Consider the following 26990-nt stretch of genomic DNA (forward strand, 5'->3'; position numbering starts at 1 on the left):
CCTCACTGAGACACTTGAGAATCAAAATGTTAATGTGAACTAGAGAGCAGTATAAGCAGTAGTGAGATCTTCATCCTAGAGGACAAAAGGCTGGAGAGGGGCCCAGGCAGAAGACTGGCCATAGTGACCACAGAGAAGAACAGAAAAAGCTAAGTGCTTAGGACTCCAGCAGCTGCTTTGGTTCTCTTGGTTCTTTGGTGTCAGTAGATTTGGGGAGATTATTTAGGAGACAAATCATTGATGCTCTGTTGTTCATCTGATAGTTTTTTGTCCTAAAGCATTATTGGTTCCTTCCTTGGACATTTGTCCCTTGCTCTCTATATTTTGTTCCTCCAGCTTTTTCTTCTAGGAAACAGTTTTAAATCATTAATCATTTGTTGAAATCTCTGAGATGTTTTGAAATTTTATATACTATGCTTCATGTATAAAGCTACTTCAGTAACATAACATTTTAGCTATTGCTATAGATCCACTGGAAAATCAACAACTTCTGTTTATATATGTTTTTCTTTTGCACACGGGCTTTTCCTATATCGCCTATCTGGGACCATATCTACAGCTGGGTGAATAGAATTTTTCCTGAGCATTTAGATTTCTGGGAGTTTCCTGAAATGGGATAATCAGGATAACTAGGCAATATAGTTTTGCTTTGTGGGTGTTTGGAATGTGAAAACTATGGATCAGATCATAACAATGAGCCATCAAAATGGTGAATTTGGTCATTATTCTTAGATAAATTTAAAACTTTCTTAGAAGAATAAATTTTAAGAAAAAAAGAAAAGCAAATACTCATGTTTGAAAAAATATCTTCAAGCAGGTTATTTCATTTAGATCCAATTTATTTGATTAAATTTTCTCTATCTTATTCCTTTGGTTGATATTACCAGAACTATTTTCCAATAGTTTTTCTTCTTTCTTCACCTTAAAATTCAGGCTATCTGAGTAAGCAGGGAAATAGCAGAACATCTGGTTTGTGCTTTGTTATCTGTTCTTTGAAAACAATGGTAGGACTGTTACTATATTTAATGAGAATTCCAATTCAGTCCGGATCAGTGTTCAAATCTTTTTAGCAATGTTCCTTCTATTCTAGAAGAAAGGTATCAATATTTTTCATCATATAATTCTTCAACTTATGCAGTCTTTTAATTAGCTTGGACAATTAAATATCATTGGAAGAGAAATTTGTATTTGTCACACAATAGTCAAGTTAACCCATCTGACCATTGGGGTATTACCTACTTTCAGAATGATTACTTTATCTGTCATTCACAGAGAGTTAGGGGGAGTATAGCATGTAACAAGAGTGAAGTTGATCGTTTTCTGTAGAATGTTAAGCAATTACATTCCTATTGCCAGTACAGCAAAGAACCACCTGTGTGACTTTGGCTAAGTGACTTAACACTTCTATACTTCAGTTACTTTGACTGAAGAGGAACCATGACAACTTGTAGTGTAATATTTCAGAAAGTGCTGTCTTGACTCGGTTTTGAGGTCATGACTAAAAACTCTTAATACTCCTTTGTGGGAAGTTTGTTATGCCTCCACTCCAATCCCTTCCCTTATTAGACTCTAGCATTTGTGGGTTACAACACACACAAACACACACCCACACACAGACACACACACACCCACCCAACTGCCAGAGACTCCGGATACCAAACCTCCTTCCTCCTTAGGCCAGCAGAGTTATTCAAAACAATCTACAGAAAGCCTGAGAAACCTCTCTAATTCCATCTGGCTTGCCACATAAAAGTTGCATCCTTCAGTTCCATCCTAGATCCTCAAAGTGGTGTAAGCAAGCAAATTTTACTGTAACCTCTAGAAAGGTTTATAGGAGAATCCAAGAACTATGGTCCCATTAAGGTTGTATGTTAGTGGAATATGGATAAGACCAAATAGCTGGACACCTGATAGGAATGTAGGCATTTTGGTGTAAGAGCAAGAAGAGGGATCATTACCAACAATCAGGGCAACATTATATATCCTAACAGATATGATCATTGTATATTGACCAAGGACTAGACATTTTCCTTCATTGACATAATGCTACATCAGCCATGTGTCAGAAGAATTTATGTTCACTCAATATCTATATCCACATGTTCCCACAGCTACCTTGAACTTGGGTAGGACCAGGTGACTAGTTTTAACCAAAAGATTGTGAGTGGAAGTGATATGTCACTTCTGGGCTGTGGTAGTGAACTCCCCCTTGCTAACCCCAGACATCATTTTCTCTGTTGCAGTAATCAGGGAGATAACATGTTAGGACATATATGAGCCACAGATGAAGCTAATATGATTCGTCTCCTAAAGGACCATGTGGAAGAAAGGTGTCAGACCTCCTATCAGAAATAAGCTTTAAATGATAAGTCCATGATGTTTTATGATTAATCTGTCATCGCTACTGAATCTTGCAACTCTTTATAGGCCCTAGAATTTAGATGTCTCCCCTGAGATAAAGTGATAGGAGAAAACCTTAAATTGGCTGAATGTATTTTGAATTAATTTTGAAAACTCCTTAATTGGTTAGTTTGTATTTGCTCCTTCTAGATAAACTGGAGATTTGGGAAAGACATTATATTTTGTTATGGAAAAAATAAACTTACATTTATTGTACTGAGTTTAAATGTCTGAGGAAAAAAACACACCTGCTCCCTTGTAATTAGTATTATAAAACAAATACAATATAGTTTTAGGGGTAAAGTATTTGGATGTTGAGTGGATACATGTCCCAGCTATGCCACTTTTTGTGTGCCTTGTACAAGCTTTTGAATGTTTCTAGAATTTTACCTTTCTCTGAAAAGAAGAAAATAATAGCACCCAACTTACAGGGTTGTGATGAACATCAAATGAAACAACGAAATAGAGTGCCAGTCATAAGAGAAATAGTCAATCAATGTTTATTATTATTTTAATGTTGTAGTGGTTGAAAATCCACACAAATACAATAGCTTTGCCCTGAGTAAAGGCAAGGTGAATCAATGAATCCCTGTAGTACATGAGATGTTAAGATTTTATCTTCAGGATATTTTATGGTACACATATGCCTCCTATAGGAATCAGTGGACAGGTAACAGAATATGTCTTTATAGCTTGGAATCTTTGGGGTTTTTTTTGTTCCTAAAAAACGCAAAAAACTTCGATTGTACAACACGCCACTTCTCATGGAAGTATAAATAGGTAGAAACAGGTTTGCGAGATAAGTGTATTTCTTGTGGGTAACTTGCAAGAACAAGTATTTCAATATTTGCATGTCTCACGTGTACCATTTGGTTTACAGTCTCCTGATTGCTATCTTGTGGTGAATTGTTCTGTTTATAGCTTTAAAATTGCTATCTGGGTGACAGTCTTCTGTTTCTAATCTTAAGATGGTTGTCTAGTGGCTTTGCTCCCCATGGTTTATCATGCAGCTTGATGATACTGTGGAGGGAAATACAATTAGCTAACTATGCACCTGTTCAGTTTACAATTTTATGAGGGTAAGTTGTAGTATGATATACATCTTTGGGCTTGTAGTGAAATCGTTTGAAAACAGAGATTCTGTATGAAATTCTGTAATATATAAAAATACCTAAATATTTTATGTAATATATTGTCTCTATAGAGTCTCTCTCTTGATATTTATGTATATGTCTAGGCAAACAGTCCCTGGCTTATAAGGGTTTGACTTTGAATTTTTTGACTTTACAACGGTAAGAAAATGATACAAATTCAGTAGAAAGCACACTTTGAATTTTGAATTTTGATTTCTCTCCAGGGCTAGTAATAGGTCATAAATACTCACGGTGTTGGGCTGCAGCAGTGAGCTACAGCTCCCAGTCAGCCATGTGATCACCAGGGTTAACAATAGATACACTTACAACCATTTTGGAGCCATACAATCATTCTGGTTCTCACTTTCTGTATAGTATTTAATAAATTACAGGAGGATTCAACACTTTATTATATTTTTAAGTGTTTTTTTTTTTTTTTTTTTTTTTTTTGACAGAGAGAGCACAAGTGGTGGAGAGGGGTAGAGGGAGAAGCAGATTCCCTGCTGAGCAGTCCACCCAAAGCAGGGCTTAATCCCTGAATCTAGGATCACGACCTGAGCCAAAGGCACATGCTTAACCCAACTGAGCCGCCCAGGCACTCCTCAACAATTTATTATAAAAAAGGCTTTGGGGGCGCCTGGGTGGCTCAGTGGGTTAAAGCCTCTGCCTTCAGCTCGGGTCATGATCCCGGCATCCTGGGATCGAGCCCCACATCGGGCTCTCTGCTCAGTAGGGACCCTGCTTCCTCCTCTCTCTCTCTGCCTGCCTCTGTCTACTTATGATCTCTGTCTGTCAAATAAATAAATAAAATCTTTAAAAAAAAAAAAGGCTTTGGAGTAGGTGATTTTGCCAACTGTAGGCTAATATAAGTGATCTGAGCGCATTTAAGATAGCCGAGGCTACACTATGATGTTTAGTAGATTAGGTGTATTAAATGCATTTTTGGTTTACAATATTTTCAACTTACTATGGGTTTATCAGGACATACCTCCATCATAAGTCAAGGAAGATCTGTATACAGAGATATCTATCTTTCCACAGGCTTACACAATTAAACAATTGTGAATTTAAATCTGAATTGTGACCTTCATTTTGGATTCTAACTTTCTACTCCCTTACATACCTCACAGCTTTTCCATAATTTTTTTCCCTCTTACCATAATCATTTTAATTGAAGTTTTGTCATTGGCTCAGGATCAGATTCTATGCTGTTTTTCAGAAAAGGTTTTCAGTGACTGTTTAGCAGGTAGTAAATCTAGGAAATTTACCAAGTTATTTATAAATTGGGTTTTTCATGTGAGATTTCCCTTCTATTAATATTATGTAAGAAAATTTCTAGGGATAAGAGTAGTTATATGCTATATTCTCTGATATATGTAGGGAATAAGTGGTGATTTTAATAGGCAGATTTATAAGACTCTGAGAAAGGGACACAATCAATAGTTTCTCCCCATGGTCATTTTTTCAAAAATCTGTTTACTCATGATTATGGTGCATTTATCTGTCTTGAATGAAAGTAAACTGACTCTCCATCATGGATGAGTGGCTCTTGTGTAGTTTGAGAAAGCAGAAGGAAGTTTTCAGTTTTATCAGATCAGTTGTCAAGGGACAGGTGAAGACCCCTGGTGATCTTAAATTGAGTCAATGTGTCAGGAGGATGTATGCTGTGATCAGAACGGGATTCCCCTTTGCAGAGGAGGAAAGAGAAGTGATTAACTAAGTAGCAGAAGAAAGATATTTAAGTCAGAAGAAGCAGCTTTAGGGGTGACTACAACCACTTAGGAGTAATGGTCACATGACTCTAAATTTGTTATTTTAGTCTTATTTTCCTTATCCGATGACCAGAAGTATTTCAATAACATTTCTCTCAAAAGGGTGTCATGAGCCAAATGAATCAAAGTATGTGGAATAAGTATATACATTGTAAAGCACTAATGTAACTTGTGCTTGGAACTAACATGGTGCCAATGGAAATGTCAACTGTACCTTCAAGCATTAGAAACCCAAGTTGTTGCTCCCTCTTCAGTCTATCAATGGCTTAAAATGCAGGGTGCCTTGACATGTCTCACCCTGAGCCCAACAAAATGACAGTGATCTCGAATAAATGGGTCTAAACATCTAAGGAAGAGAATATGTGTGTGTGTGTGTCCATGCAAATAGTAGGAGATGCAATCAACAGGATCTTTAAAGACCCATATCTGAACAGATTTGAGAGAACTTACTCCAATTATTATGTTTAAAAATACACTTCTGTCCACTGACTCATTTGAGATCATATGTAATCAAATAACCTTAGTAGCTTGAAAGGATAATAGAATCTTGAATGAAGTTACTGGAATCTTAAAATTCTTACACTTGGGAGGCATGAAGGAGCAAGAAACAGTATTTGAAATAGAAGTTAGAATAAGAAACTTGAGAGAGGAACGTTTTCACATCATCAGTGTCTCTAAATTGACTTTCACACATTTCTACGGGCTCATCTAAAATCAGCAGTCGGTTCATTGACTATTTATGGACCCATTCCCTCTCCTGCTCTTTAAGCATGGTACTAACATTTGATATGCTTTCTAACAAAAGATTTGCCAGAACCATTTGTGTAAATTGCCAAGAGGGCAGAAAGAAAAAATTTGTAAGAAAATATTACTTTTCTTGGGATATCACCTACCAAATATTCCATATATATACATATATATACACATATATATGTGTATATATATATATATATATATATAAAATTCTCAAAGAAACACACCAGTTAATGAAGCATAATCTGCACAGAGGAGTAAGTCTGTACACATCAATAGGCATATGTGTTGGATGGCAAAAACATATGGAATGTATCACATTCCAAACAACCAAAGAGCTCCAAGGAATAATTAATGGCATTTATAAATGCGGACAAAAATAAGCTCATGTTCCCATCTTCAAATTACTAAATCTAGAACAAATCTTCCTCTTTCCTAATTGGTTTTTCTTATGACAAATTTCTGACACAGAAGAGAACATTTGTTTCATATTTTATTGAATTTCATTTATATTAAATTAAAAATATATTTCTGACAGATTCATGTAACAAAAAGGCAGAACAGTTTTCAAATTGTTCAGCTGGGATGATCAGTACGGAATGAGGCAAAGCAGGTCGCATTCTATAATTGCCTTATACAGGTACAATTCTTTCCCAAGAGCCAAGAGAGGATCCTTGAGAACTAACTGAAAAGCCTAATTACAGAAATTTAAAATACTGTTTGTCCCTCATTCTCAAATAACAACAGAAATTGGGGGAAGGAAAGTAGAATGGGTTGAAGGGTTGGCAGAGAAGAAAGAATAAGGGAAATTATACTAAAAATATACCTAACATTAAAAAAGTTAGTATGTGTTAAGTGCATAATCCTTCATAGATAAAATAGAAAAAAATCAAAATAACATTACACCACACACAATTGGCATATCCTATTGTGTAAGCGAGTGCAGAGGTTGAACACGTCACAATAGTGCTGAACACAGAATCACAAGTAATGTCAAAATGATAACTTCCAACCAAAAGGAAACAATCACAAGCCAATTACTTATATACAAATCAATCCTAAAGACACTATGTCCCAAATAAAGATGTCCACAAAAGAAAATCAAAGCAACATTATCCTTATTTACAAATGCAACTAGCCATGTCTTTAACAAGCTATAAAAATACTATTCACATTTTCAAACATACAGTAGTATTTTTTTGTTTGTTTATTTCAAAAAGGCAGCTAACTTTGAACACTGGGATTTAAATGAAACATTGATGGCTTACCAGCTAGGTAATTTTGCACCCCTGCCCTTTGAAGATACTTCACAAGAGAGAGGGCTTGTTTTGTTTTTACAAGTTAAGAACATAAGGAAATGAATACAAATGTATATAACACCTTAAGCCTCTGCCTTTTCAGTAAAATGTCTCCCTTTATCACCTGAACTGATCTTAGTCAACTACTTGGATGCACGTATGAGATGAGTGTTTAAGAGATGATTTAACATGACTTTGTTTTTTTTTGTGCTATGAATCATCTTGCAGACTGTTCTCATTTTCATTTGATCTTGCTATAATGGTGCCTAAGAAAGAGATGAACAAGTCATACCATGTAAAGATGCAGTTCTGACATGCAGCAATGCAAGTCCCTGGTGGTCAAAACAGGAGATGTAGACACACCAGCCAGTGAGGTGTTCATTCAAAGTTAGCTGCCCTCACACAGCTGCTCAGTTTTATAATCGACCCATTTAACAGCAGTACCAATTTATGCTACATTTTTCAAAGTACCTTACTTTAAAAGAACAGCTTACATATCTACATTTAGAAAATAACTTCCATACTTGATTACTGGAGTAAGCCCAAAAGGGTTCTTGGAGTGCTATGGTGTAGTCCCCTCACTCCCCCCCACCCCTCCCAGCCCCTGAGAGATCCAGAAATATACAGGAAAATGACTCTCACATTAGGGACAATGTATAACCCCCCATTAACTGAAGAATCTGGAAATGATACTCAAGAACCAGGTTATGTCAATATGTAGGAGGTATGATTTGATTTATTTCCAAAGAGCTGCAGGCTGGGGGGAAACATCTACACATTAGGGATAAAAATAGCAGTAAAGGCAAAGTGGTTTGGACAAGTTAGACTATTGTCTACAAGTATGAAACTTGGTTTTCTTATATTTGTATATTTGTACAAATAAAACCACTTCAGATGATATGGGTAAAATTTGTTAGAGCATTGAAATAAAAATGTCTTTAAAAATCAAAAATAAAGAAAAGGTGGCAAGTTACTGGATAACATAGATTTTTGTTGCAGTGAAACTGCCCTCATTATGTATTTGTCAGATAGATGAATGGTCCAATAAAGAATTACAGGTGGGTCTCAAAGCTGAATAGCCTTTACCTTTCTGATAATAAGAGTCTTCATTTATGAAAAAAAAATACAGCAGCTGTGAAATATTTGCGATCAGGAATAAAATAAATATATAAAGTAAATAAGTTAATTTGCTGGCAAAACTAACTTCTGATTATATGTAAGTTTCTAATGAAAAGATTAAATCTAAGTCCTACCAAGGGTACGTGCACATACGTGAGTTTCAAGATTCATCACAGGGCTGACTCGACTCAAATTCCTGCAGAGAAGGATATTGTAAGAGAATCGATCTTTATGGAAAAACACAATTTTCATATCATAAAGAATACTCTGTGCAGTAATTTCTTTGAGAAGTATTTTTAACAATGTCTACATTGTTAGAATCATTTATAGAAAAGTTAGGCATTTGAGGGCAGAGGCTAAGTCAGTGTTTCCACAAAGCAATGTATGGGATCTCAGAGATCCGCTATGGCTTCAGAGAGGTACAGCCTCAAGAGGGCCACTTTGAAGAGGGTGGTAGACAGTAAAGAGAACAGAGGTGTTTGTGTCAATGGAGAAAGAAGCAAGGGTGGTATTTTTCTTTAAATCTCGAGAGAAATTAATTTTTCTGTGACTCCTAACAAGATAATCACTTACTCACAAAGTTGACTGTCAAGGGGTAATTTCCAAGAGAAGCATGAGTCTATCCCCAGGAAGCTGGGGCTTAGAGTGTTTTCAGCTCATAACTGAAAGAGAAGCATTTTCTTCTGCCCAAAATATCACCTGGCAGGAAAGAGGTGAGGCAGGAGTCTGCAAAAGTGACACAGCCTACATTTTTGTACCTCTACAAAAACAGTGGGACTTGAACAGTGTCTGAGATTTCTACTATTTTATAGAAACTTGCCTTTTAATGAAAAGAATGAAACAGCCCACGGTGTTAAAAGCCATTTGTCCACACAAACTCAAGAGTTCCTGACCCAACATGGTGCCCACAACAGCTTCATGCTTGTAAGTATGGAGAGAACTACTCTTGCAAAGGCATCTCTGGGATTAGAAAAGTTGTATTCATTCTACCCAGAAGTATAAAAGCTGGCCCCATTGTAATATTAGTAAAATCAAGGTCTCCACTGAGAAATTTTATTTTAAAATCACATCTAATCTACATCTGTATAATGTCATTCATTCTTAAGCAAATGGCAATCAGGAGACATGAGTCTGCCTTCATGTGTCTACACAGGTACAAGGCTGCCCTTCAAAGTCCATATACACAGAAAGAGGCACAGCAGAATTTTCTTGCCTTTGGCATATACAGAAGTTAGTTTATCTGGCTTTCTAATGACTAGAAGTTTATACACCTGGACTCCTCATTTGCAATATTAAAAACCATCAGTCTAATAACTAGAATCCAAAATAATGGAAATAACAGCAGTTTGAAATGCTTGGTTTAGTACTATTTATCAGATTATTGTTAACTAATTGCTTCTTTTTGTTTTTGGAAATGGGAAGGTAACATGGGGAAAAAAGGGATATTTCACAAATTAAATGCATTTTGTTTGTTTACTAAATAAAGGGCACCACTCAGTCTTTTTCTCTGCATAAGGTAATAGAACATTTACATTTCCTTTACTTCATTTTGAAGACCTCTTACTTAAAGTCACATAACCTATTTGCCTGTTAAACTCTGCAAGGTGGTGTTTGCAAAACAAATTTTTAAAAATGTTCTCTTCACATTTAATGTAATTAAAAATGGCAAAAGAATAAGAGAATGAGAAAAAATTTAATTGCAATGCTTTAAAACAAATTTTCACAAGTGGAACCAGCTCTTTATATGCCTACTTTCAGCTAAACCTAACAAATAACAATTTTAAATGGCAAACTTATTTTTTACTATGCAAAATCCATCCTACATTTTCAGAACCTGCATTTTATTTTGTTACATAATAGTTTGTGATTAATTTTCTAGTTTGATTTAATAATATTAAAATCATTTAATATCTGATAACTAACTAAATCTATATCTTACAGCATTATCATGGTTTTGCCCAGCTATATACATGCTCTCATGATCACCTTTTCTATTACCTTATGAACTACATACTAGTTAAATAATCAACATTGATAGATGGATGAATAATTCAAGTTTTGAAATAAAGTTTAGTTAGCTCTAGAAAACATGTATTTACATCCTTCCCTGTCGGGCTGAAACAATTTTATTTTTCTTTTCACTTTGACACTTCAAAAAGCATTTGATAGCCCTTTGGACTTCATCTAGCAGCAGAACCTCACAGACTTTCTACTGATTTGTCCTCGGCTTTGGGAATATGCACGATCTTCATGTCATGTCCCACTTTTAGAAGGTATTAACACATACCTTATAACATTTAGAGCACTTCTTTTCTGTTTCTCAATATACAAATAATCATTCTTTCTGATCTACTAAAAGAGAAGCTTAAATTTTTAGTTTCAATATTTTAATAAAATATGAGTTTGCACTGTTTTTAATTCAATTTCAAGAATATTACTTGAAAAAGAACTCTCAGCCTAACCTATGACACAAAAATTTGGAAAACCACATAGTCCAAGCACCTCTTTATAGTGCAGGATACTTTGTGGTTCTGGGTCTACTCTGATTTAGAGAACATCTTTTCTCATGTAAGAACCAAAGAATGGCTCTTCAAACAACCATTTAGTTATATAGTGTTTCCTTATCTGTAGATGGGATTCCCCAAGATCGGCTACAAAATTTGGTGACTTAAAAAAATATAGTCTGTGCAACTTTACTACTAATTTCCCTCAAATTTACTTAATTGGTTCTGCATGTTTAAATTGCTACAACTAGCCTCTGGGATTTGATATTCTGATGCACTTGTAGGCTTCAAATGGCATTTTAAAATTTCACTTTGATGGGTTGAGTAAGTTATTTTTTGGAATAGATAAAACAATTCCTTTCTTCCTTTCATACATATTGAAATATATTTTTCCAGGGGGACAAAAACAACTGAAATAAAAAGTGAACTATAGAAATAATTCAAAAGGAACAATAAAGTGGTTTTTGTGAAGCATTTTGCGTCTTTTTGGATTACACTTGCATCTATCTCAGGTTAGTGGTAGATTACCTGATGTATAAGGGTTTTGTGTTCTTAGAATGAAGGAAACTACATTCACTGAATACATTCTATTACCTTAACAGTAAGAAAATTATTTTTCTTTCTTTCCTAAAATAAGTGATTCTGTTTTCCATATCCCAGAAGAAACCATGACTACTATAAATCAGAAGGAAAAAAAAAAGTTCTAGTATCCAACAAGGGTGCTGTCAGTGTTAAGTTGGTACAAATTTATTTAGAAAGGGAGGCTTATATCCAAATTCTTATAAGAAATTATGTGAGGTCCCCTTTCTCTGGAGACTCTTCTGAATGGATGGGAGAGTTTGAAGCTGTTGGGCTGTAGCCCCTAAGTAATTCTGTGTCTTCAACCCAGAAAAGTTCATGGTTGAACCTCACTAGAAGGGGTCTTACAAACCTCTCCCTTGCTCTGCTTCACTCTTTTAGCTTACCTTTTTTCTCACAACTTAGTAAGAAACCAGTCCTGACACTTCCAATGTTCTTGGCCAAAGACCAACACCTACTGTTGACTTAATGGTCAAAGTAGACTCCAGATAGGTCAATTAGCCAGTGAGGCAATATCTTTCCACCAATTCCTGTTTGGATGAAACTCTCTTATTTGTCAACTCTGGTAAATTGTAGGTTGTTTAATTCATGTTTCAAATGAGTTCACAGGAGATCTTCTAACAAACAATGGATTTTATGATGACTACTCACGAAGTAGTCCATAAAATCTTATTCCTTGAACTTATGGGGGAAATTCAAATGTCATTCTAAATAAATTGACTTCAAATCATTAAGTTAGGGATAATATTGCATTTATGTTGATTTTCCCCACTTACACAGTACTTTCAGTAGACTCTAAATAAATATCAGTTGAAAAAATAGGGGAGTTGAATGGATGGATTGACTTATTTTTTCAAAACAGGCAGAAACCTAGATCTCTTAGCATTTTTTTCCCTCTCTGTAAACTCTCTGCTTTACCAACAAAGATTTTTAGTCTCATTGATTTTTTTTTTTTTTTGGCAGTAGACTTGAATTTGATGCTGAAATTTTAACATTAAAAAAAAATTAATTCATATGACTGTCCAAGCGATTTTCTTAGAAAAGAGAGACTACCTGATTTTCTTGTTCCAGGAGACTCATTCCTAACATTTTTTCCCATTGCTCATCTTAGCAGGTATTCTTTTAAAATGATACATAAAAAGATGGTTCTAGAACTAGGATGATATATTTGAAGAAAGTATTATTATACAAAGTATCAAAAGATTAGTATGTTGGATATTAAAATAATTACATGAGAATTTTTTCACGTTTATTTACAACTTTTGACCCAAGAACCTACCTATAAACTGTGAACGTTTGTGTATTTTTTATTATACCAATTTATGTGCAAAGAGTTACCTTCTACTTAATATAAATAGAGTCTCATACTAGAAATTCCAAGGAATCAAGCCAATCTTTACTTACATTCCTTCATGTGGAGTATACAAACTGGATAACTTTCCTTGCGTAGCAAATGTGATATCATTTGTAGATAATGTGCTGGCCCTCTCACCATAATCTCTGGATACTGTTCCAAAGTCCTAATTTGCTTGGTTTGGCATTTCCACAGTCTTTCCTTATCTTAGCTCTTTTTAAAAAAATGTACTTAAATTAGTTATTTTGCTGGTTGCTTCCATATTGCTTCATTCAAAATCCAAAATGGAGTTCAGAAAGAGAACAAATAAAATTATAGCTTAAGTGCAAACTACGTTTCTGAGTATCTGCCAGGTAGACATACCCAATCCAGTGTCTCTTCCAGTTCAATGGATTCCCCATTGGACCACCCCTGAAAGTGTCAGTAGTTTTCATGAACCACACAGAACTGTCTCTTAGTTTCCCTTTTACTCTTTATATTGTCAACTGCCTACGTAACTGTCATTTATGGAGAAGAAAATGTTGAAGAATGTAAAGGAAGTGGGGATACATAGTCAATAGTGTAAAACATGACAGATTTGATGTCACACTTGACTAGTGTCTTGGCCTCCCCTTCTAAATTTAAAGGCTATATATTTAAAATAATGGTCACTGCACCATATTAAAATATTTTTTTACAATTCTGTCAATTTGTAGCAACACATAAGAAACTTTGATGTAAAAATATTTCCAATCAGAAATTAAGGTCAAAATATATGGGGGTAAAAGTAATATAAAGGGACAGACCAAAGCAAAACAAAATGAAACAAAAAGACCAAAAATAACCCTCCAAACATAATTACTTGTTATAACTTTGAGAAAGATTAAGAAATTATGAAAGCTGAGTTGGCCGTTCTTGCTTATCAGGACAGAAACTGTTGGGAAAAGAAACTGGATTTTCAATCTCAGTTACTATCATATGTTATAGAAAAGGTTATCCTTTTGTTCTAATGGAAAATTTATTACGATTTCCAAGGGTACTGAAAATATACAGATCAGTTCCTAAGATAGGAACAGATAGCATGGGTCTTTCAGGCATCTGCTTTAAAAAAAAAAAAAAAAAAAAAAAAGAGAGAAAAAAAGAGAAAACATTGAGAACTAGCTTGACAGCAGGCAGTATTGCCTTATATTTGCTGGTCCTTCTCTAGCTGTTTCAATCTCCTGACCAACCCATGCAGAGAAATGAAGAAACAGTGTGGTTCCTCCTGTCTTTCTCTTTCAGTTCTTCCTTCTAATGTTCAAGTTAGATAAGCACATGACTATCATTGCATCTCTATATCTTCCACTGGGAAGTGTCAAAACTACTGGCCTTGGGAATAGAAGGAAGACGGTCAGAGAAAGAGAGGCGGCAGGGAAATCGGAGCAGGTGTGTCTCTATCTTAAAGCCGCTGCTGAGCTTACACCACAGTATTTCGGTGTCTGTAGGGTGGAGGAGGCAGCACAGTGCCTGGCTTCAGCGAGAACTCAGAGAGGTATTCAGGATTCTCTGCCACGATAGGCCGGATCCGTCCATTTTGTTTATAAAAATATTTTGTGCTGTACTCCTGCAGGTAGTCTGGGTGCTGAAGGGTGCTGCGAGGTGGCAGGCTGTGGTTCCAGTAGTCAGGGTTGTCGAATGCTTTCTTGGCCTTCTCTGGCACAGACAGTACATTGTTCTTCAGGTACTCAGCATTCCCCAATGCGTTGGCAAAGGTGTTGAGGTACAGTGGCTCATTCACATACTCATCCTCTGCCTTGGGTGGACCATTGGAAGCGTTGTGATATTCGGGATTATCCAAAGCTTGAAGGTCTCCATTTTTCCTCCGAGAAACAAAAGGGTTCTCCTCCACAGGGTTCAGGTATTCTGGTGGAACACAAATATTAGTTAACATCTACTTTCTGGAATGTGTTCATCAGACCAAGGTTGTACAGGATGGTTAGCTTCTTTTTCCAGAACAGTTAAGCCATAGATTTGTTTTCATAAAAACCATTTCGTTGATTACTTCATTGATTACTTTTGTCAAATGACAGAAGAGTAGGAAAGAGTAGGTGGGCCGAAACTCTTAATGACTAAAGAGTCGGGAAGCAGACTTCCTGCCATCTAGATTGTTCCTCTTTCCTCCTAATTGCATTTGTTTCTCCTACATAAGACGTTACTTTTTTAAATGCTTCTGTTTTCTAAAAGTCAGTGTTTTTTGTTGTTGTTGTTGTTGAAAAATAAGACAATCTATCCAGGTTAAAGAGCTTTGAAATGTGGAGAAATTAGAATTTCTAAAAGGGTACTGGAAAATCAAAATGTCTATAGCTTAACTCCATGCCAAGATGAGTGGATGAACTGAAGGAACGACATTTTTCAGTCTGTGTGTTTTGCTATAATGTCCATATAGGTAAAATGGTTTTGATGACAGATGTTCCCCAGAAAGTTTTACACATAGGAAAGGAAATATCTAAAGAAAAGACTCAACTAATAAACCCTGATTGATATCTAACATGCTGCTAAATTGACTTGCGTGACAATACATATGCCTAAGAATAAAGTGTAATTAGAACATTCACTTCCATTAGCTAACCATAATCACAAACTAACAAGCTGTTTGTCTGATCATATGAAGTAACTGTTTTGTAGGTTGGAACCATTCATAATAGTGGCTGTTTTGCATGATTCGATCTAATAAATTACTACAGAATATTGACCTGGAATTTTTTAAAAAGGTGTCAATCAATGCTGCTCTTCTTAAATTTAATTCCACCTCTATGTATAGAGTACATATAGGCCTATATACACACATACAGTAGACCTTCTTGCCCTCTCTTTTAATGTAGACACAGATATGACACTTCAGCTATTCCTATTTTGGTGTTGGGGCAGGGAAAGTGCACAACCGTTTGTTGAGATGCCACCATTCTGAAACAAACTTTCTATCCCCTATACTTAGCCTGACGAGTAGAGAAAAATAATTTCATCAAGTCAGGGTGATTTGCCCCTGGATATAGGCCTGCTTGATATACTGAAGTATTTAGCATAATGGGCAAGTTAAAAGATAGTAATGACTATCCCACCATCATATATTATAATGACAGGAACTTAAGTCATGCTCACAACAACCCTGTAGGGAAGGAAGTGGAAGCCATATTTTTTTCAGCTTTATAAACAGAAAACCTAGATTAAATGATGTATGAAGGATACAACTAGTACTGAACTAGAATTCAGATCAAAAATCCCCTGAGCAGCCTTCTTGTTCTACTGTACTATTTTCATTATTGTCCCTAAAAGAGTAGGGAGTACTTTTCACTTCATAACATGTTGGAATTTGAATGGTTTTCAAAGCAACGGTCATTTTAAGAAAAATGTATGGAAGAACACCCCAAAAAACAACTTCTAAAGGAGGCAGAATTTGATTTTCCTTCCAGTTTCGTGAAACCTCTTAACTGAAAGTGTAAGAATGTCTGTACTAACATTCTCTGCTCTCTGAGAAGTAGGCTGGAGTACAATAATCTTCTATAGAAGCTTATACTCAGGGACAAAATCAAGGGATGCTCTACAGTGAGTCTTTAGGCTCACTTGGAAGTCTTGTGTTTTCTCCTAGAAGGTTCATGTTACCTTTGCTCAATTCAATCTACTTATCTATCTACTTGGAGAAACAACTCTATGGTTGAGATGAAACTCTTCCCAGAGAGCATTGTACTTTTAGGGGGATCTGCCAAACCTTCTCAAAATTTACATTTGTGTCACTACTAGGCTTCAATCCAATTCTTCCAAAGCATCTAATTCTTCAGTATCGTAATACCTATCTATACCTCTACATAGATATTCTTTCATAGGTTATTTACAATGTGTACTTAGGGATCCTTTAATTGCATTTTATAAAATTAAACATAACCACATATTCAAAAACATAATGGGCCCTCATATGGAGTCTTAAAGTTTACTTGACTCTGAAGACTCTGAGATACAATCATTAACTTAACGTTTTTAATACAATTTTCATAGTTTTTAATAACAATTAGTTATTAATAACTAATAACAATTTTTAATTTTAATAACAATTTTAAATAACAATTTTAGTTTTTAATAACAATTTTTAATAGTTTTTAATAACAATTTTCCATCTTCTCCTTCATGTGATGCTGTTACCATGGAAGGAAAGTGGATTTTTCAAAGTTGAAAAAGTCATATGATTTGGATGTCTAATATTTCTGCTAGCAAATTTGTACAGTCATCTCTGAGCTTTGTAGAACCACAAACTGAATTATTTTCAAGACATGATGGTATACCTATAAGTAAACATAATGTCAGAACTTTAATTTTTGAAATGTATCATATAAGGAATCATAATCTCCTATAATGACCAATATCACCCAAATGATGCAAAATGTTAAAGAACTGACCAAACCAAATTTTATTGGTTCCATCAAAATACCAGTCTTTATGAACTCAACAGTAAGTTCAATAAAGCCATGGCTCTAAAATCTTGCGGTGTGCTACCTCACTCAAATATTCAATAGAGATATTCCTATAAAGGTAAGTTTAGATCAGTGCTTCTCAGGATTGATTGTGCATAAGAGTTACATAGGGATCTCGTTAAAAATCAGATTCCTAATCAGGTGGTGCCTGAGATTCAGATGGTGTACATGTTGTGGATTTGGACAGTACGCTACATAGAGCAGCAGCCCAGGCCTTTTCTGGGTCACAAATGTTACAATGTCCAGTGGTTTGGCCATTTCCCTTCTATATTATATTGCTCATTTTGATGGAAGTGAAATGTTGAATGACAATCATTTCTGAACAATTTGTTTGTACCTTGTTTAGGTTTATCTCGCATAGGGGTCATATAACCCTCTTCATCCAGCTCTCCTCGTGGGCTCCGTTCCGGGGCAAACACTGTGGGGTCGGCGCTGTACCTCTGGGTGCTGCTATCCTCCTGGACGTGGGGTGCCCCTGACTTGCGCAGGGTCCCGTTACAACAGGAGTCATCAAAAATCTCGGCTGTAGCTCCCTGAGCAAGTGGAGCTTCTGGGATCGTGCTGGTCGTGGCTCTGTAGGGCACAGGCACGCCTTGCTCGGCAGCAAACCCTCCATCTCGGTATACAAACTGGTTCTGTCAATAGAGAGACATATTTAAACGGAAGTTATTAGAAATAGCTGTAAAAAAGAAATAGCGAAAAGGATAGTAAAACTTGTCTTTCAGACAAAAGCCAGAGTTTCTTAATTGTTTCCCCTGAATGGCTAACAAGCTTGAGTTACAACCACCTAAAATTCCAATTTTTCTTAAAAAGTGAACCTGGGGAAAGAATTTGGAAATACATATTTAAATGTCATGACCACCCAGCACATGATCTCATATAAATTATTTCATGTTATTTTCCGCAGGCGCCTATTTTTGATATACAATTCAAATTTCATGACAAATGAAAACGTTATTAACTGTAGACAGTTGACATTAAGAACAGAGATTTGGATGGTGATATTTTCTTCCTGCCTTCTCTTCTGCGGTTGCTATGACTTTGAGTCCCCAAGTACCAAACTAGGGGAATCATTACAGAGACTCTGACTTTTTAGCACACAACCTATAATCATGGAAATAATGATAACCTCCTCAACTAGAAGCATAATTTCTGAGTCCAGGTAAACCTTTCAGGTAAAAATTGAAAGCTATTGTTGATGCATGGCATCTCAGTTTTGGATTATTTACTGAGATAAAACATATTCACAAAGCCAGCTATATAATCTATAGCAAATTCTTAACTCACTGTTGGCAAAAGCAAAATGAGGAAACTATGGGGAGACAAGAGAGAAGAAACATGATAAGCAAAGACCAAAAATACTAAAAGATGAAGGTTGATCATGAAATACTTACTCCTGACATGGGAGTGTAGGCAGGAGGAGGGCTGTGTCCAATTTCACTCTAATAGGAAAGAAAAATGGAATGATGGATATAATAAGAGGTAATATGAATGAAAAGAAAAAAAAAGAAAAAAGAAAAGAAAAGCCACATGAATTGTATGAACCAAAGGGGAAAACATGCACAACAGTGAAGTTTGCTAAATGGTAAAATTTTATGCACTCTGGCTACAAATGAGATAATTTTTATGTTTTGAAAATATTAACTATTTTAATTCAGTCCCTGAAAAGAAAAATTATATAGAAATAAAGTAAAATTTTAAGTAGATTAAAAATTAAGTTGATAATGAATATTTTTCCGATTAACCCTAGAAGAAAGATAAAAATGATAAATAATTAACTACAGTTTTAAATAAAGAACCATTTCCTTCCTTACTTATTGTATGGCTAAAATGGTCATATACCATAGCATTGATTCTCTCTTATAAAAAGAAACTTATCCACAAGGAGATGGAAGTGAATTTCAATTTTCCTTGAATAATTTTTATTACCAAGTTACATTTATTTTCACTATTGCAGCAAAGGGTCAATTTCTTAGCCTTTCCTTTTAAAAAAAAATACATACTATTTTCTCCTCAGTCTGATTTTTTGTAAGTTAAGAAACAGAAGAAAATCTTGGAAAATTAATTATGTTCCTGGAACTATGCTTTGCATACATTACTTTCATGTATTTAGAATCAGTTAAAATTAGATTTCAGTTTAAAAAAAAAGGGCATCTGTATCCTTATAACTTAATACTCCATCCTATGGGCTAAATAAAAAGTGGATATAAAAATATGATAAAATATTAAGGATAATATTCCTTAGGGTAAGTAGAGGGGGTTATGTGAATATCAACACCATTTCTTAATAATACATATATTTTACATACATTTCTTGAGAACCTACTATCTATGTGCCAGGCACTTTTCTGGACAATGGAGATAATGAATAATGCAGATAAATATCATTGCTTTTATGAAGTTTGCATTCTCTGCATACATGTATGAAACTTGGCTAAGTATTATTCCAGGCCAGTGTTTTTACAATTTAGATATTCATAAAACAAACTCTAATATGGTTCCATGGAGATTAACTCTTTGATGTAAATGAATAGCAACCAGATAACACAATTTCTCATAATTAACGTAGACTCCTGGACTAATCAAGGACCAAAGTCTGAAATCTTACATTAAGTTTACATTTTAACTCTCTTCAAAACTTCAGTCATTTATATGATGCGGTAGAAACTATTGATCTCTTTCCTTCTCTAATAACTAAGAACGTCTTGAAGATATATTTAGAGACATATTTAATATGCTAAGCATAGGAGGTAGTATTGTCCAGTAGACACATTGTTGTTGTTTTTTTTTAGATTTTATTTATTTGACAGAGAGAGATCACAAGTGGCAGAGAGGCAGGCAGAGAGAGAGAAGGAAGCAGGCTCCCTGCTGAGCAGAGAGCCCGATATGGGACTCGATCCCAGGACCCCGAGATCATGACCTGAGCTGAAGGCAGCAGCCTAACCCACTGAGCCACCCAGATGCCCCCAGTAGACACATTGTTTTATGATTTGTCAGATCTCTAGCCCCAGTCCCAGTTACAAGTGATGTGGTCAGTCGTGAAACACCTCAGATCCTCATTTTATCCTTCGCCTCCCACACTCCTTGTATCTTAATGACGACAAAGTAAGAAGGTGTATATAAATGAGCTTGGTAAGCTGTGTACGACTATAAAAACATAGAGGATAGATAAAAATGTAAGCATTCACATCTGCTAAATCAGATTTTTAAAGCCAAGCAATCAAAATGCCAAAGCTACTTATCAAGAGGCATTTAAAAATGCTTCCTAGGGCACCTGGGTGGCTCAGTCTGTTACGCATCTGCCTTCACTCAGGTCATGATCTCAGGGTCCTGGGGTCGAACCCTGCCCTGGGCTCCCTGTCTGCTTCTCTCTCTCTCTGACTCTCCCTCTGCTCATGCTCTCTCTCTCTCAAATAAATAAATAAAATCTTTTTAAAAATTAAAAAAAAAATTTTAAAAATGCTTCCCTGTTTTCCACATCACTTTCAGTATAGGTATATTTTATTATCTTTTAGAAAGATATAAAATTAAATACATTTCTTTCATAAAATTTGAGGGGAACTTTGCTGTATAATCCAGTGATATGGGAAATAGAGGGATGGTATGGGAACTATGACTAGTGCCCGGTGGAACTTTATCATATTATATACCTTGGCCTTTACCCTATCATTAAACCCCAATTATTGAGCAAGCATTTGACAAGTATTTATTAAACCTCTACCATGAAAGCACAGGAACTGTGGTAGATGCTAGAGATACCATGAGACACTAGGAGAGAGAGAGAACCACTGGCCTTTTGCAATTTATACTGAACGATCAAATAATACTTGAGATTATCAGAAGAAAGGCAAGAGTAAGACGAAGCTGCGGTGAATTTATTTGCATTCCATGATTACATATTAGAAGACAGTTATTCCAAAATATGAGTAATTACTGCCGTTCCTTTCACCTCTTACATTACAACAGTTGCTGTACTGGGTCGCGTTGGACTGGAATCACAGCTCAGGAAACGGCACTGACGGCTATGGCTATCCAGTTTGGATTTTATAAAACTTGAGGGATAAGTGATGAAAGGGAAAACCCCTAAATCATTCTTTATCAGGAAATACTTTATTATATATATTCATGGTCTGGGCTAGACTGCCTTTGATTGTAAAAAGGTTGTGTTAAAAATAACCGGACCTCTTGAAAAGAGGCCACGCTGTATTAGAATGCAGGCGCTGTCCCTGCTTTGACAAATCTTTCCATCAGCCTCCTGCCAAATCTGGATCTGGACACATTGCCAGATACCATCACAGTAACAGGAGTGTCTTCATGCTCTTCTAGTTTTCTGCATTAAAATGGAAAAAAAAAATGCTAAGCAAAATCCCTTTAGCATTCGTTGTGTTTAGGGTTACCGGCTGCTTTTTATTTTTCTGTTTCCATTTTTTTTTATTTGCTTTTTTTTTTTTTTTCCTGTTTTCCATGATAAAAAGCACCTCATTCATTTTCCCCCTGGAAGGGCAATGCCGCTACAAGGGAACATCTGTGAGGCCAATTAGCCGGGCTGGAAATGTGATATAATTGTTGTTTAAATATATTTAAATTACATGTTAATCACTATGTCATAATTTATAGGCTTTGAAAATAACTTTTTGTACTTAAGAGCCAAGCCAGATTTTACTTGTATTTGCTGTTTTTAGTTTGTAACAAGCTCTTCTCATTCCCCGCCCCACTCCCTTCCAATTCCCCACACTTGAAGAGCTGAACTTTTAATATGGGAAAGAATGACAGCTGCAAGTAAATTGGTTGAGTAAAAAATTAAGATCCCCACAGTCAGAACACGCTGGAGTGACCTTAAAGTTCTGAGCAGAACAAAGCAGTGCTCTCAGTCAAAAGGCTTTTGTTTTTTTTTCATTATGCCATTTTCTGCTGTCCATCAAAGCCCAGCTTTGTGGATCTTCAGGAAGTACAGAGCGCATCTGTTCAATTAGCTGGTAAGGGGATTTACTGTCAGCAGCACAGAGACAGAAAGAGGTGGGCTATGAACTGGCAGGTGATAGGGAGTTTCTTTCTGGTGGGGGGGATTTGTAAGGGTGATGGAGAGAGTCAAGTGTAATTTTGTGGCCCTATCACCCGGACATTGTATGATTAACTTGGACTCAGATGCCAGAGGTTATAGAGAAGGCAAATATCAGCAAATGCATCAAATATGGTGTTAAATGCACTTTGCATACATCATGTTCTGAAATTTGCATTTCGGTTGAATGATAAAAATATGACACTGTCTTATTACAGGCACTGTATTTCTCATATTTATTGTTTTAATTAGAATATTATATTGTTTAATATTGCTCCTGGGGAATTTTAAATTGTTAACCAGATGGGTTTTTGTCTTTTAATATATTTTTTAAATATCATACAAATCTATGTTCTTAGGAAACAAAAATACATACTTAATGCCTAACCTCCATCTAAATTAAACATGCACTTAAGGAGAGAGGGTTTTATTTTTTATCTTCAGATAATTGTTCCTATCAATATTAACTATAGGATTAAAGTTTTTAGGGTCAAGAAACATTCTAAATCCTTTTAACTAAAACAGAATGTATCTCTGTAAGATGTTACTAATCCATCAGCACTCATTTATTACCTAAACACATGTCACTAGTAAGGGTTCTCAACCCCTTATCCTCCCTGGCATGTATTCTTAACACTGCGATGGGTATTTTCACATTGTTACAGGTCAGGTAGCAGACAGATAAAATGTTTCTGGCATTACGTCCAAGTCCTGGTGCCTGGCTATAACTTACGTATTTTTTCACAACCGAGTTCAACATATCAATGCTTGAGGCACCTAGGTTTAGAATCTTCATTTTTCATAAAGCAGGCAAAAGAAAGCAAAGTGTGTCCATGTATGAAAAAATCAGCAAGAACTGTGAAAAACCCTATTGAATCTAGGTAGGCAGCTGGCTCATACATTCATATGCACACACACACACATATGTATATACAGATTCCACAAAACACCTTTTGTCTATTTATGTATGTGTTTATTTATAAATGTACTCATCCATCTACTTAGTTTGGTTAAGTGGAATGCTGCTTTTTGGGTCAAGAAGTACAAACTTCCAGTTTTAAAATAAAGTCACGGGGATATAATGTACAGCATGGAGAATATAGTCGATCACACTGTCTTATCTTTGTAAATGCAGACGGTAACTACACTTATTGTGGTGATCATTTTGCAATGTATACAAATGTTGAATCTCTATACTGTATACCTAAAAATAATATGTATTGTATGTCAATTATACCTCAACAAAAATATGGATATTGTTATAGATACTGTAAAAAAAAAAGGCATATGTTTCTTTGATAATCAAGAATAAAAGCAATTGGGAACAACAGGAGAAATATAGAACTACATTCCAAATTTAAAAATCAAACATAAAGCAAAATTAAATATAGGATGATTCAGACTCTTCAGTGAAGAAGAAGAAGCAAAAAAGAATCACACTGAAAAACAATTAAAAATAGAAAAATAAAGAAACTTTGAGTTTTTACTCTATCATACACAAAATAAATAATATAACAATAAATAAAAATACACAAAATTATATAATAGTATTTTAAATACATCAACAAATAGTTAATAATAGGCCTGTGATTCAGTTGAAGGAATACTAACTTGGGCTCTCATCTTTTGTTCGTTCCTTTCTCATTAACGCTAGAACATCTTACCTCTCTCATATGTCTCATCTACTCTATTACTAAAAAAGAATTTCTAATGAAGGGAAGCTATGAATGGTATCAGTAAATATGAATGGGAGTCAATCTAAAATTTACAAATTGTAGAGGATGCTTTTTATAAACTCTAATAACTCTACTTTCCTAACTCAGTTCTTGAAGTCCAATTAATTATAATGTCTATCTGTTTCACAGATAAATATGTGACTGCTCTTAGGCAAATCGAGAAACAGGAAGCGATACTAACATGTGTCCTGTACCTACCATATGTCAGAGACTACCTTAGGTTTTATTTATTCTTATAACCTTTCAAGGTACATATCATCACTAAAAATCATGACTTGCATTTTACAGATGAGAAAACGGAGGACCAGGGAAATTAAAAGTCTTCCGTGTACACACGGCCATTAGTGGCTATCTGACTCTATTACCCGTTATCATGCATGCCATGTAGATTTTGACTTTCGCATATCTTTTCTTATCTGTACCCTCTCTCTGCCCTTGCATAGTGCCTTAACTCTTCCCTTAAATGAATTCTCACAATTTTTTTCTTGTGAAAAATTAATTTATATTCCTTCATCCTGGTGCATATTCTAAATATCTTTTGTGGTTAGTTGGTTTCTGGCAATTTTCTTGTATACGTTTATATTTCTTTTCAGAAATGTGTTACGGTATTTAAACCTTTTCGTCATTATCACCTAGCTTCCAGTTAACACATGCTGTTAGAAATTTAAAGAGGAGAGCTTCTAGGAGGTTTCTTAAAGACCTTTTACTAGTTCATTTCAGTAAGAAAAGGCATGGTAGTTTTTCTTAATTTTTTAACTTATTCTTAAGAACATTTGGTTCAATTGCAGCATCTTTGTTTCAGAGTAAAAATGAAATCATTAAGTCTTTATTATGTCCAAATACTTGGGAAATCTAAATCTTCAAAAATTGCCTAAAATTGCCTCTCTGCTTGAAAGTTTTTTATCCCAACATTATGAAGAATATTTAATGAAGACTTCTTAGTACATGAGCAATGCATTGAGGCCAGGAAATTCTGAAGACAGCAATTCCACAGATCTGTAACCAGTGGTCACCTGTGGTCCTTCTGCCTATAGGGTTGTTTCCTTGAAATTTTTGCCACTAATCCATGATCTTTAACTAATCCCTTAATCTATTGGGCCCTCAATTTACTTATCTTTGAAAAGAGAAGTCAGACTATGGAACAGGCAATGGGAAAAATCACTTTTAACCATCAAATTATTTGTACATAAGATGAATATTCTGCCTAATAACATTACTCTAGAATTTGAAATGCTATACCTTGCCCTAGGTATAATATGCTTCCTTTTGTATTATTAATGAAGACCTAAAATCACATTTTAAGGTTTTGTGTGTGCATGTGTATATGCATTCATACACTAAGAAAATTAATAGCTTAAAATAACAGGCTTATTGAACCCACTCAAACTGACTTTTTTTTTTTTTTTAAACAGACTGTCAGATCATCTGTGGCTTGTTTTTGTTTTGTTTTTACTGTTTTTCACCTGTGGGTATCGTTTATCAACTAAATAAATCTTGTTCCCTAAAACACGAGGTACAAGAGTTCTATTTAGAAATTATTTCTTTAGTGGTTGTTTGGAGTTATTTTTATTTACTTGTTAATAATAAGGCAATAGCAAAATATTGTATAGTTCAACTTCTTCCTTAGCAAAAATCCAAGCTTGGGGAAATTTTATTATATATTTAAAATAGCAATAACAGTATTTAGAGTAATCTCTGTGAGAATGTAAAGAATATGAAGGACATAGTTGTGTCTTGAGAGATAGAAAGCAGTATGATGAGAAATAGAATTGTAAATTTTATAAATCTAATTTTGGCATGTAGATTTTATTCAGTGTCTTAATGATAGGTATTGACAATAAGCAAACAATTTAACAAAATACAGATAAGGCTGTCAGTGTTCACTTCGTTTCAGTCCTGGACCAGGTTGGAAATATGTTCAGTTATGCTAGTTGATGCAAAGTGTTTACCAGATAAAAAGTGAATTTGTAACAATGGCTGATTCATCCAACCACTGCTCTGTAAGCTACCAGGTGGCACAGCTGTTGCTGTAAGGAGACAGATTTCTCATGGTCCACCTGGAATTAGGACAGCTGGTTCATGAGAGCTGATCTGAACAACGTACTGTGGGTACTTGGGTACAGCTACCGGCAGAGCAAACAGCCCGGGGCTGTCCCACCAGCCCAGAGCAAACACCAGTTACATTTCACAGAAACGGATGGTATTTACAACTGATCTGAGCCAAAATGAATATCAGATTGAAGGTAGCACCCCAAGAGGAAAAAGTTCTTCCCAAGAGTTACTTGTTGGCTATAGTCTAAGGAGTTGCACCATTTTCAGAAAGACCCCATATTTGACTTTGCTGCATGTAAAAAGGAAGAAGGAACTATACAAAGAATCCCTGTACCAATTTGTGAACCACTTTGGAATTTAAAAAAAAAAAAAGAAAGAAAAAGGCCAATACTTCTTAGTTTCCCATTGACGCTCTTTGTTGCCAAAGTCAACTTAAATTAGCCGGGTCCATGGTCATAATCATTTCCTTTTAAATTCGAAAATGGCTGACACTTCAATTTAAAAAAAAAAAATTATATATGAAGGCGGCAAAATATAAAATAGACTTGAAATAAGAGAATCTAACTTAAATCTAACATGGATCTCAGAGATCACCTTATCACCAAATACCTCACAGCTAGTTACTAACAAGCCAAAGTCAATAGACCTAATTACAAAATTTATAATGGGGAGAAAAAAATATACTTGATGTTCCTAGAATATCTAAGTCAGGGGCAACATAGTAAAACTGTAAAGCAGGTGAGATCTGAT

The 26990-nt window shown here is 35.2% G+C and overlaps 1 protein-coding gene across 4 annotated transcripts in view; it reads right to left on the reverse strand.

Annotated features, from left to right (window-relative positions):
• Positions 1 to 7976: 7976 nt before the first annotated feature.
• Positions 7977 to 26990, reverse strand: part of ERBB4 (erb-b2 receptor tyrosine kinase 4) — a 1171522-nt gene continuing 1152508 nt past the window's right edge. For 2 of the 4 annotated variants that reach the window (XM_046019455.1, XM_046019456.1), the window contains exons 26-28: positions 18788 to 18835; positions 17731 to 18028; positions 7977 to 14793 (exon numbers count right to left, since the gene is read on the reverse strand). In XM_046019455.1, coding sequence (XP_045875411.1) covers positions 14348 to 14793; positions 17731 to 18028; positions 18788 to 18835 — 792 coding nt within the window. In that variant the 3' untranslated portion in view covers positions 7977 to 14347. The remainder of the gene's footprint in view (positions 14794 to 17730; positions 18029 to 18787; positions 18836 to 26990) is intronic. The other 2 variants (XM_046019457.1, XM_046019458.1) reach the window with 1 other exon arrangement.

Source organism: Meles meles, chromosome 9 (assembly GCF_922984935.1).
Source record: "Meles meles chromosome 9, mMelMel3.1 paternal haplotype, whole genome shotgun sequence".
In the NCBI taxonomy this organism is placed as follows: Eukaryota; Metazoa; Chordata; class Mammalia; order Carnivora; family Mustelidae; genus Meles; species Meles meles.